The 12,757-nt window shown below is 44.9% G+C and overlaps 1 protein-coding gene across 1 annotated transcript in view; it reads left to right on the plus strand.

Annotated features, from left to right (window-relative positions):
* Window positions 1-738: 738 nt before the first annotated feature.
* Window positions 739-12,757, plus strand: part of fam214a (family with sequence similarity 214 member A) — a 92,571-nt gene continuing 80,552 nt past the window's right edge. Inside the window, exon 1 of the mRNA XM_041175024.1 lies at window positions 739-874. Within this exon, the coding sequence (XP_041030958.1) occupies window positions 859-874 (16 nt within the window). The 5' untranslated portion in view covers window positions 739-858. The remainder of the gene's footprint in view (window positions 875-12,757) is intronic.

Below are 12,757 nucleotides of genomic sequence, written 5' to 3' on the forward strand. Positions count from 1 at the left end.
CGGGGCGGGGCGAGTGATTACCTCTGTGGGGGCGGTGCTGGGGGCGGGGCGGGGCGAGTGATTTCCTCTGTGGGGGCGGTGCTGGGGGGGGTGGGGTGGGGTGGGGCGCGTGATTACCACGGTGGGGGCGGTGCTGGGGGCGGGGCGAGTGATTACCTCTGTGGGGGCGGTGTTGGGGGCGGGGCGGGGCGAGTGATTTCCTCTTGGTGGGGGGAGGGGGCAGAGTTTTGTGTTTTGACAACATGGAGGAGGCGGCGGAGGCGGAGGCGGAGGCGGAGTGACATAGGCCGGGACAGGCGGACAGACACGGCCGGGCTGCCTGCCTGCCGGTCGGCCGCATTCTCACAACCGCAAATCAGGCACCCCCCCCCCCTCCCCCCTCCCCCCTCCCACCGGCCTTTCTTTTTTTTTAGAAATATTTTGTTCTAGATTAACCCCGGGGGCCCTGGATGACTGCTCCGCCGTGAGGGAGTGAGAAGAAAAGTGGGGGGGGGGGTCTTGTCCGTTGACTGCTGCCGCCGCCCCCCCTCTCTTCCCCCCCCCCCCCCCCCCATATCCCATATCCCATCCCCCATCCCCCATTCCCCCCCCCCCATATCCCATATCCCATCCCCCATCCCCCATTCCCCCCCCCCCATATCCCATATCCCATCCCCCATCCCCCATTCCCCCCCCCCCCATATCCCATATCCCATATCCCATCCCCCATCCCCCATTCCCCCCCCCCCATATCCCATATCCCATTCCCCATTCCCCCCCCCCCCCCGGTCTCTCTCCTTCTCCTTGAGTCTGAGGGGATTTGGGAGCAACAACCTCGGGAGGAGCGGGGACGACGTGCCAGGGGCAGCATCGCCGACAATGAAGTCTGACCGAGGTAAGGGACATTTCCCACAACAATTTACATCGACTCTTATCAAAATGGTGAATCCTCACTCCCCTCCCCCCCCCCCCCCCAAATTCCCCACTCCCCTCCTTCCCCCCCCCCCAAATTCTCCCTGGGGAGCATTGAGATGTTCGTGTGAGAAACATGCATTCCACCTCGTCAACTTTGGTGGTCAGACTTAGCTAGGGGTCCATCAGGAATTGGGTTGGGATTGCCAATGAAACTTCTCCCAAAGCCGTTACGGGTTCAGTCTGTTTTCTTACTTTTGAGCTCTTCGGAGCTGGGGACGTTTAAAATTTATACCGTGTTGTGGTGGCTACGTGTCAGGCAGTCCAGCGGGACTGTCAGCAGAAATAATCGCCTGGGCAAGCCTCAGTGAAAATGAGCCAGTTGAATCAAGGATCCAGGACTGTGCAAGTCGTATTTTCACTTTTCCTACGTTATGACTGCCATTTAAAGGGAAGCTGTTACTGCAGGAAGCTTTGGCACTGCAAAGTTTTGAGCACTGTTGTGTCCCACCCAGTATTTTTCCCCTTTCAGAACAAGTACATTTAGAGAATTCTCGTTAACTGGAGACCCACTCCTTTGATATATCAGTAGGCTGGAATTCAGTGCCAGCTGAACACCTCACAATAGTGCCATTTATTAGACTTACAACATTGAGTAACTTTGAAACTTGAATGGAACTGCAGATGGAGGGCTTTGAATTTAAACAAAACTTCTAATGGGTTGGAGTTTTGCTTTACGTCTCAGTCTATGGTTCTACAAACTAAATGGAATAAAAAAAATGTTCTTCATTTCTTACCCCTGCCCTTCCCATAAGAATTTGGCTAAAATGATCGTCACTGAAACCAAACTGAGGTACTGTGCACTGCAAAATAATTTTCATTGATTGCCAAAGTGTGGTTGTATATTATGATTTTGACCTGAATCAGAGTTAGTATGTTTGAGTGTGAGGTGGGTTTATAAAGGAAAATGAACAAAATCCAACTCTATAACTTTCCTATTTGCTATGCTAATTTGATATGCTAAAATTCTGGGGGAGATTGGATTGAAGTGAAAGGAAGATTTTCTGTGAATACTGGATATGCTGATGAAAGGTTAAGCAGATTGCAACATTTGGAAGGACTCTTGTAAATGGAAGCAAGTATCTTCTGTTTGATTTGAGAAGAGAACTAACTGTGTGGTTCCCAGTGGTGACTACAGGACCTATAGTGTGACATTCTACTACCTGATGTCATAGGACTGCATTCCACTGAAATGTTGGCCTTGGTCGACTGGGGGTTTGGAGGAGTCTTTGAACTGACAGTCATTGAAACATATATAGGATCATGTAATAAGATATAGAGGATTAATGAGATGCAGAACAATTTCTATCGCACCCACCTTCTTCGCATGCAAAAACTCTTAGACTTTCAACAGTCATTTTTACCATGCAGTCTGTAACACCTGCTGCTTCCCTGGCATTTGAAAAAAACTAACAGCTGCATTTATGCAAGGCATGTATAGGAGATAACCGTCAGTTGATTTGTGGCATTGGTGACTGGGTGCCAGTAAACATAGGGATACTAGGTAAATGAATCTTGGTGCAAATTAGGATACAGGTAACAGAGTTTAGAATGAGCGCCAAGTTTATGGAGGCTTAATATTCAGAGATATTCAATTGCATTGTGCTTAGATGGACTAATAAATCTAAGATTGTGTCGACATGCTAATTACTCTATTGAAATCGGGAAGTGGCTTTCAGTAGAATAGTCATTATTTACAGTCTACACTCCAAGCTGTCTTCCCTAGCTAAGGGAGCTTAAGGTGAAGGAACCCTTAGGAGGAAGTGACCATAATATGATAGAATTTACCCTGCAATTTGAGAGGGAAAAGCTGGAATCAGATGTAACAGTATTACAGTTGAATAAAGGCAACTACAGAGGCATGAGGAAGGAGCTGGCCAGAATTGACTGGGAGATGAGCCTAGCAGGAAAGACAGTGGAACAGCAATGGTAGGAGTTTCTGGGAGTAATTTGGGAGACAGAGCAAAAATTCATCCCCAGGAAGAAGAAGCATACTAAAGGGAGGACGAGGCAACCATGGCTGACAAGGGAAGTCAGGGACAGCATAAAAGCTAAAGAGAAAGCATACAATGCGGCGAAGAGCAGTGGGAAACCAGAGGATTGGGAAGCCTACAAAGACCAACTGAGGACAACTAAAAAAGAAATAAGGAGGGAGAAGATTAAATATGAGGGTAAACTAGCCAGTAATATAAAAGAAGATTGCAAGAGTTTTTTTTAAATATATAAAGGGTAAGAGAGAGGCAAAAGTGGACATTGGGCTGCTGGAAAATGACGCTGGAGAAATAGTAGTGGGGAACAAAGAAATGGCGGAGGAACTGAATAGGTACTTTGTGTCAGTTGACATCCCCGAAGTTCAAGAGAGTCGGGGGGCAGAGGTGAGTATGGTGGCCATTACTAAGGAGAAGGTGCTAGGAAAACTGAATGGTCTGAAGTTGGATAAATCAACTGGACCAGATGGATTACACCCCAGAGTTCTGAAGGAGATACCTGAAGAGATAGTGGAGGCATTAGTGGTGATCTTTCAGGAATCACTGGAGTCAGGGAGGGTCCCAGAGGACTGGAAAATCGCTAATGTAACCCCCCTGTTTAAGAAGGGAGTGAGGCAAAAGACGGGAAATTACAGGCCGATTAGCCTGACCTCGGTCGTTGGTAAGATTTTAGAGTCCGTTATTAAGGATGAGATTTCAGAATACTTGGAAGTGCATGGTAAAAGGGCAAAGCCAGCATGGTTTCATCAAGGGTAGGTCATGCCTGACAAATCTGTTAGAATTCTTTGAGGAGGTAACGAGTAGGTTAGACAAAGGAGAGCCAATGGATGTTATCTACTTGGACTTCCAGAAGGCCTTTGACAAGGTGCCGCACAGGAGGCTGTTCAGTAAGATAAGAGCCCATGGTGTTAGAGGCAAGGTACTAGCATGGATAGAAGATTGACTGTCTGGCAGGAGGCAGAGAGTGGGGATAAGGGGGCCCTTCTCAGGACGGCGGCCGGTGACTAGTGGAGTTCCGCAGAGGTCAGTGTTGGGACCACAATTTTTCAGTTTATACATTAATGATCTAGATGAAGGAACTGAGGGCATCCTGGCTAAGTTTGCAGATGATACAAAGATAGGTGGAGGGACAGGTAGTATTGAGGAGGCGGCAAGGCTGCAGAAGGATTTGGACAGGTTAGGAGAATGGGCAAAGAAGTGGCAGATGGAATACAACGTGGGGAAGTGTGAGGTCATGCACTTTGGTAGAAAGAAGAGGCATAGACTATTTTATAAATGGGGAGAGAATTCAGAAATCTGGAGTGCAAAGGGACTTAGGAGTCCTAGTCCAGGATTCTCTTAAGGTTAACTTGCAGGTTGAGTCGTTAGTTAGGAAGGCAAATACAATGTTGGCATTTATTTCGAGAGGACTAAAATATAAAAGCAGGGATGTGCTGCTGAGGCTTGATAAGGCTCTGGTCAGATCACATTTAGAATATTGTGAGCAATTTTGGGCCCCGTATCTCAGGAAGGATGTGCTGGCCCTGGAGAGGGTCCAGAGGAGATTCACGAGAACGATCCCAGGAACGAAAGGCTTAACGTTTGACGACTCTGGTTCTATACTCGATGGAGTTTAGAAGGATGAGGGGGGGATCTGATTGAAACTTACAGAATACTGAAAGGCCTGGATAGAGTGGATGTGGGGAAGATGTTTCCATTAGAAGGAGAGACTAGGACCCGAGGGCACAGCCTCAGAGTAAAGGGAAGACCTTTTAGAAGAGAGATGAGGAGAAACTTCTTTAGCCAGAGAGTGGTGAATCTATGGAATTCATTGCCACAGAAGGCTGTGGAGGCCAGAGATAGATAGGTTCTTGATTGGTAAGGGAATCAAAGGTTACCGGGAGAAGGTGGGAGAATGGGGTTGAGAAACTTATCAGCCATGATTGAACGGTGGAGCAGACTCGATGGGCCGAATGGCCTAATTTCTGCTCCTATGTCTTATGGTCTACCAACTCCGTCCCTCTATCTGGCAACAGTCTGAGATTTTTGGGAGGCTGTTAGTTACTGAACGGTGTCTCTTACAGGAGTCTTCATAGTCTTCAGTAGGTTAACTATAAGTCTTTATTAACAAGTCGAACTATTTACTTATGTACAGTAAAGGGTACAGCCAGACCCTTGCAATAGAGAGATTAAGCCAGCCTATTCATAATCTTGGTGCCACATTTGATCCTGAAATGAACTTTTAACCACCTATTCATGCCATAGTTAAGACTGCCTATTTCCACCTCTGTAACATTGTCCAACTTTGCCCCTGTCTCAGTTCATCTGCTGAAACCCTGAATGCCTTTGTTAACTCTAGACTCAACTATTACAACACTCTCTTGGCTGGGCTCCCACATTCTACCCTCCATAAACTTGCGGTCGTCCAAAACTCTACTGTCTGTGACTTGCAACAAGTCCTGTTCCCCTATCCATCCCTATGTTTGCTGACCCACATTGGTTCCTGGTCAAGCAATGTCTTGAATTTATAATTCACATCCTCACTTACAAATACGTTTGTGGCCCTCCCCCTTTCTATCTTTGTAATCTCCACCCATCCCACAACGCTCAGAGATCTGCATCCCTCAAATTCTGGCCTCTTGAGCATTGCTAATTTTAATTGCTGCACTATTGGCTGTGTCTTCAGTTGCCTAGGCCCTAATCTCTGGAATTCCCTCCCTACACCTGTCCGCCTCTCTACCTTGCTTTTCTCTTTTAAGAAACTCCTTATCTCTTTATGTTGCTTGGTGTCATAATTTGATTTATAATGCTCCTGTGAAACACCTTGGGATGTTTCATTACGTTAAAGATGCTTTATGTAAGTATGAGATGATGTTGAATAATAGGGTGTTAGCTATAAACTGCGAGCCAGCAAGACAGTCAAAAATGTCTGATAAATAGACAGGTATTAGGAACTATTGTCCTCAAAGTGCTAACCAGTGTGCCTAAGGCATTTATAAATTTGTTTAAACAAATGTCTGGCAGTGAAAGCAAAAAACTGAGTTTAAAGATAATCTAATTTTCCATATGAAAAGGTAGCTGTAGATTAAGATTTCATTATTTCCTTTCGGGATCATTCTTGCTATAAAAATGACAAGTTGATAATTTTATATGTGTATGTATGTGATATTAATCCTTTGGCCTTAAATTCTGTTTCTGTTGTGGAAATGGATAAGCCTCTGGTTGATCCCTTTGCTTTATTCATAATATTGCCAGAATTCTGCTATCTGTGATTGCTAGCATTGTTTTGTTGGTCTTATCTCCTATCTAATTATTGACAGCATCTTTGAGTGAAAAAGATATCACTGATTTAGGAACATGCGTGAACAGGGTGGTCATGAGCATGCCACTTCGACCAATCAGGTTGAAGAATCCTCACTGAGACTCATCAAGTCTAAACCAGGATGTATAAATAATATTTAATTCAATGGAAAATTGTGTACAGAAAGTAGAGAGAGAAAGAAAAATGAGATTAACAGATAATAGAAAGAAAAAGTTATAAAGTTAATTTTTAAGTTTTTAAAATCTCTAACAATTCAAATCTGAAGGAATGAGATTTGCACAAAAATAAATTTTCAGGGTCAGACAGGTTGTTGGGCAGTAATTAAGATTATCACACTGTCTAAAAATTCACTTACACTTGAATGCACCAAGCCTAACTTTCTGGCGTGTTTAATGAGTAACTAGTGTGTAAGTGTCACAACTTCATGCCTTTCCTGTGCTTTAATGGCAAATCCCTTGGTGAGATAGATGTGTAACGAAGCTTGTGGAGTAGCAGGGCAAATCGGATAGTGACTTCCTAATTTCTGCATTTAACTACGTGCGTGCACGCTGGAAGTGTTATCCCATTTGCTCCATAATCATGGTGAGCACTGATAGCCATACCACAAAATACAGATCTGGTATATACTAACTAACAGTTTCATTCAGAAGCCTCAAAGATTTAATATGACACTGAAGTAGAGATTCCATTTTAAGGCTGGATACATTGTAGGGGAGATTTTGGTTTGCATCAGCCATTTGTATACTTGGGAGCATTTGATGCTGATAATTGGAGCATTTGCTGCTGATACTTGGGGCAGAAATTTTCTCCTGTCTGGGGGGTTGTGCTGGGACAGGTGGGGGTGGGCAAAGAGCTCAAAGATCTCCCTGAGGCACAGAAATGCCTCAGGGAGATCGGTTTGACGTGTAAATTTAAATAAAGGGAAATAAAAACTTTTAAAATGTGTCCCCACCGCCACATGAGCTGGACATGTGAAAGAATTATTTTTAAAATTTTTATTGACTTTTGAAACACTTCATGAAACTTCATCCTGCCCATGGATGAGGTTTCATGAAAAATGCGAGGGCCGCCTGGGCTTTTTGCCTGCCCACCAACCTTAAGGTTGCAGAGGCAACTTAGCTAATTGAATTGATGACTATCTAAATGACCTTAACAGGCCTATGACAGTTTGGCAGGTGCGCAGCCAACTTGGCTGTGCGCCTGCCAAACTGAAAATCTAAATGACACGCGGCGATGTCAGGATGCCTGCCCTACGTCACTGTGCGTCATTTTACGCGTTGGCGAGTGGGCCCTGCCCCCACTTGCCGACCGGAGAATTCTGCCCTTGGTGTAAAAAATGGACCAATCTCCCTAACGCTGATATCCTGCACCTTGTTGAATATTGAGCATTGAAATTGAGGCAGACCAAAACAATACAACAATTGTAAAAATATAAAAACAAAAAAACTGCGGATGCTGGAAATCCAAAACAAAAACAAAAACAGAATTACCTGGAAAAACTCAGCAGGTCTGGCAGCATCGGCAGAGAAGAAAAGAGTTGACGTTTCGAGTCCTCATGACCCTTCGACAGAACTTGAGTTCCAGTCCAAGAAAGATTTGAAATATAAGCTGGTTTAAGGTGTGTGTGTGGGGGGGCGGAGAGAGAGAGAGAGAGAGGTGGAGTGGGGGTGTGGTTGTAGGGACAAACAAGCAGTGATAGAAGCAGATCATCAAAAGATGTCAACAACAATAGTACAAAAGAACACATAAGTGTTAAAATTAAAGTTGGTGATATCTAAACGAATGTGCTAATTAAGAATGGATGGTAGGGCACTCAAGGTATAGCTCTAGTGGGGGTGGGGAGAGCATAAAAGATGTAAAAAAAAAAAAAAAAAATTTTTTTATATAATGGAAATAGGTGGGAAAAGGAAAATCTATATAATTTATTGGAAAAAAAAGAAAAGGAAGGGGGAAACAGAAAGGGAGTGGGGATGGGGGAGGGAGCTCACGACTTAAAGTTGTTGAATTCAATATTCAGTCCGGATGGCTGTAAAGTGCCTAGTCGGAAGATGAGGTGTTGTTCCTCCAGTTTGCGTTGGGCTTCACTGGAACAATGCAGCAAGCCAAGGACAGACATGTGGGCAAGAGAGCAGGGTGGAGTGTTAAAATGGCAAGCGACAGGGAGGTTTGGGTCATTCTTGCAGACAGACCGCAGGTGTTCTGCAAAGCGGTCGCCCAGTTTACGTTTGGTCTCTCCAATGTAGAGGAGACCGCATTGGGAGCAACGAATGCATTAGACTAAGTTGGGGGAAATGCAAGTGAAATGCTGCTTCACTTGAAAGGAGTGTTTGGGTCCTTGGACGGTGAGGAGAGAGGAAGTGAAGGGGCAGGTGTTGCATCTTTTGCGTGGGCATGGGGTGGTGCCATAGGAGGGGGTTGAGGAGTAGGGGATGATGGAGGAGTGGACCAGGGTGTCCCGGAGGGAGTGATCCCTACGGAATGCCGATAGTGGGGGTGAAGGGAAGATGTGTTTGGTGGTGGCATCATGCTGGAGTTGGCGGAAATGGCGGAGGATGATCCTTTGAATGCGGAGGCTGGTGGGGTGATAAGTGAGGACAAGGGGGACCCTATCATGTTTCTGGGAGGGAGGAGAAGGCGTTGTAGCAGTTTCCCCTTATTAATATCCCAAGGGATAACCAAAAAAACACTGGTGATGCTTCTGCCAGTAGCACCTATAGTGAGAACAGCATAACAAATCCTGATTATTCAGCTGTTCTAGAAATAATGAATTAGTCTAAATTATCAAAACTTGTAGATAACTGAAGATGATACTTCAGTTATAAAGTATTATAACTGTTTAATGACCATAAATAGAAGGATCAAAAATTTTAATTAGAATATTGGAAATCTGGCGATAAATGCATATTGCATCCTTCACATGGGCTCGGCAAGGCAATTAGCTGCCTCCTGTGTTATAACCATTCACAAGTAAGAAGACTTTTCAGAGAGCTTTACAATCAAGAGAAAAAGTATAATTGCACCCTGAGAATGTGGGGAGGGAGGATGGAGAACTGAAGGTGTGGAGGTTGTTTGAGTTTTAAACAAGCGGGAAAGGAGGCAGATGGGTTGGGAGCTCTGGATCAAAGAGAGAAGTGTTATATGTTCTTCAGTGTTTTCTTTGGAGAAAATTTAGGGAGGGGCTTCTTAACATTGTGGAAGCACCTGTGGTCCATGGAGTTTTATATAGAATCAGCCAAATTAAAGACTAACCTTCAATGTTTGTTTTTTAACAAAAAAAATGAATTACCATGTGTTAAAGTAACTGTTGGACCTTTGTGTCAAGTCTCACTCCAGCTGAAAAGCTACAGCTATCAATGTGAGTCTGATATTTTTTCAGCTGCAACATCTTGATTCTATCGGTTTAGCACTTGTTGCAGTGCAGAATGTAACTTATCTAAAGCAAATATTTAACATATCCTTTTAAAAACTGTACATAAAATGTATTTTCATTATACAAGTTTTAAGATGTAAAATTATATTCCTTATTACTGTATAAGAGAGTTGAATGCTGTTTTTTTTTTCAGGAACCTTGCCAATTGTTTTGGGGGAGGAAGTGATTGGCGGGGGGTGGTGAGAAATGTATTGAAAAACAGGGGTGTGTAACAGAATTGATCCTGTGCAGTTGTGGATTGCGCAGTAAATCTGGGCCAAGAGAAGTATTGTCCTTTCAGAATAATAATTATTTTGACAATCCCTGTAGGACTAATTACTTAAAATAAATTTGAACGCTGAAAGGATGACGAGGAGATTTCACGAGTTAAGACTTTTGCCTTAAAAAATGGACTTAGAGCACTATTTTCTAAACTATTTGCCTAGTTTTGTGGGCAACTTATACTTTAGACTACAGAATAGAATTTTCCACGTTTACATTTAACCCACTTTACAGATACACTTTACACTCCTTTGGGCAGTCACTTGATTTGCCCGCACACAATCCAAAGTGATGCTTAGCTCCCGAGGGTTTACCTCCATTCCTTTCTTTATTTCCCAGCTTATTAACTATTCAACAATATCTTAGAAACCCTACCCCTCTCAAAGCCCATCTTCATGGCGACATGAATTATATGAGCCTTGTATCCAGGTAGAAATGCTGATGAGCTATTCTTGAGACTCCAACACACTCTTATCTTGGAAGTAAGTAGACATTTTAAAGCAGAAATGTTTACAATCCAACATTCTCAACACCTTCACGGGACTTTGGAGGCTGGCAGTCTAACCATTGTAAATTTGGAACAAAAACAAAAGTACCTGGAAAAACTCAGCAGGTCAGGCAGCATCTGTGGAGAGGAACACAGTTAACGTTTTGAGTCCAAATGACGCTTCAACAGAACTAAGTAAAAATAGAAAAGAGGTGAAATATAAGTTGGTTTAAGGTTGGGGGGGGGGGTGGGTGTGGGACAAGAAGAGCTGGTTGAGGGCCAGTGATAGGTGGAGATTGCCAAAAGATGTCACAGACAAAAGGACAAAGAGGTGTTGAAGGTGGTGATATTATCTAAAGGAATGTGCTAATTAAGATTAGGAAGCAGGCCAAGCAAGGTACAGATAGCCCTAGTGGGGGTGGGGTGGGGAGAAGGGATGGAAATAGGCTAAAAGGTAGAGATAAAACAATGGATGGAAATACATTTAAAAATAATGGAAGTAGGTGGGAAAAGAAAAATTTATATAAATTATTGGAAAAAACAAAAAGGAGGGGGAAAATCGGAAAGGGGGTGGGGATGGAGGAGAGAGTTCATGATCTAAAATTGTTGAACTCAATATTCAGTCCGGAAGGCTGTAAAGTGCCTAGTTGGAAGGTGAGGTGCTGTTCCTCCAGTTTGCGTTGAGCTTCACTAGAACAGTGTAGCAAGCCAAGGACCGACATGTGGGCATGAGAGCAGGGTGGAGTGTTGAAAAGGCAAGCGACAGGGAGGTCTGGGTAATGCTTGTGGACAGACCGAAGGTGTTCTGCAAAGCGGTCACCCAGTCTGCGTTTGGTCTCTCCAATGTAGAGGAAACCCATTGGGAGCAACGAATGCAATAGACTAAGTTGAGGGAAGTGCAAGTGAAATGCTGCTTCACTTGAAAGGAGTGTTTGGGCCCTTGGAAGGTGAGGAGAGGGGAAGTAAAGGGGCTTCTGCGGTTGCATGGGAAAGTGCTGTGGGAGGGGGTTGAGGTGTAGAGGGTGATGGAGGAGTGGACCAGGGTGTCACGGAGGAAACGATCCCTGTGGAATACCGACAGGGGGGGTGAAGGGAAGATGTGTTTGGTGGTGGCATCATGCTGGAGTTGGCAGAAATGGCGGAGGATGATCCTTTGAATGCGGAGGCTGGTGGGGTGATAAGTGAGGACAAGGGGGACCCTATCATGTTTCTGGGTGGGAGAAGAAGGTGTGAGGGCGGATGCGCGGGAAGATGGGCCGGACACGGTTGAGGGCCCTGTCAACCACCATGGGTGGAAAACCTCAGTTAAGGAAAAAGGAGGACATGTCTCAGAGGAACTGTTTTTGAAAGTGGCATCATCAGAACAGATACAACGGAGGCGAAAGAACTGAGAGAATGGGATGGAGTCCTTACAGGAAGCGGGGTGTGAGGAGCTGTAGTCGAGATAGCTGTGGGAGTCCGGAAGCTTGTAATAGATATTGATGGACAGTCTTTCACCAGAAATTGAGACAGAGAGGTCAAGGAAGGGTAGGGAAGTGTCAGAGATAGACCATGTGAAAATGATGGAGGGGTGGAAATTGGAAGCAGAATGAATAAATTTTTCCAGGTCCAGACGAGAGCATGAAGCAGCACTGAAGTAATCGTTGATGTACTGGGGAAAAGAGTTGTAGGAGGGGGCCAGAGTAGGACTGGAACAAGAAATGTTCCACATACCCCATAAAGAGACAGACATAGCTGGGGCCCATGTGGGTACCCATAGCCACACCTTTTATTTGGAGGAAGTGAGAGGAGTTAAAGGAGAAATCGTTCAGTGTGAGAACAAGTTCAGCCAGACGGAGAAGAGTAGTGGTGGATGGGGATTGTTTGGGCCTCTGTTTGAGAAAGAAGTGGAGAGCCCTCAGACCATCCTGGTGGGGATGGAGGTGTAGAGGGATCGGACTTCCATGGTGAAGAGGAGGTGGTTGGGGCCAGGGAACTGGAAATTGTTGATATGATGTTCTACTCTTCACCATGGACATCCAATCCCTCTACAATCCCTTTACTTCCCCTCTCCTCACCGTCCAAGGGCCCAAACACTCCTTTCAAGTGAAGCAGCATTTCACTTGCACTTCCCTCAACTTAGTCTACTGCATCCGTTGCTCCTAATGCGGTTTCCTCTACTTTGGAGAGACCAAACGCAGACTGGGTGACCGCTTTGCAGAACACCTTCGGTCTGTCCGCAAGCATTACCCAGACCTCCTTGTCGCTTGCCATTTCAACACTCCACCCTGCCCTCATGCCCACATGTCTGTCCTTGGCTTGCTGCATTGTTCCGTGAAGCTCAACGCAAACTGGAGGAA

Source organism: Carcharodon carcharias, chromosome 26, assembly GCF_017639515.1.
Source record: "Carcharodon carcharias isolate sCarCar2 chromosome 26, sCarCar2.pri, whole genome shotgun sequence".
Taxonomy (NCBI): domain Eukaryota; kingdom Metazoa; phylum Chordata; class Chondrichthyes; order Lamniformes; family Lamnidae; genus Carcharodon; species Carcharodon carcharias.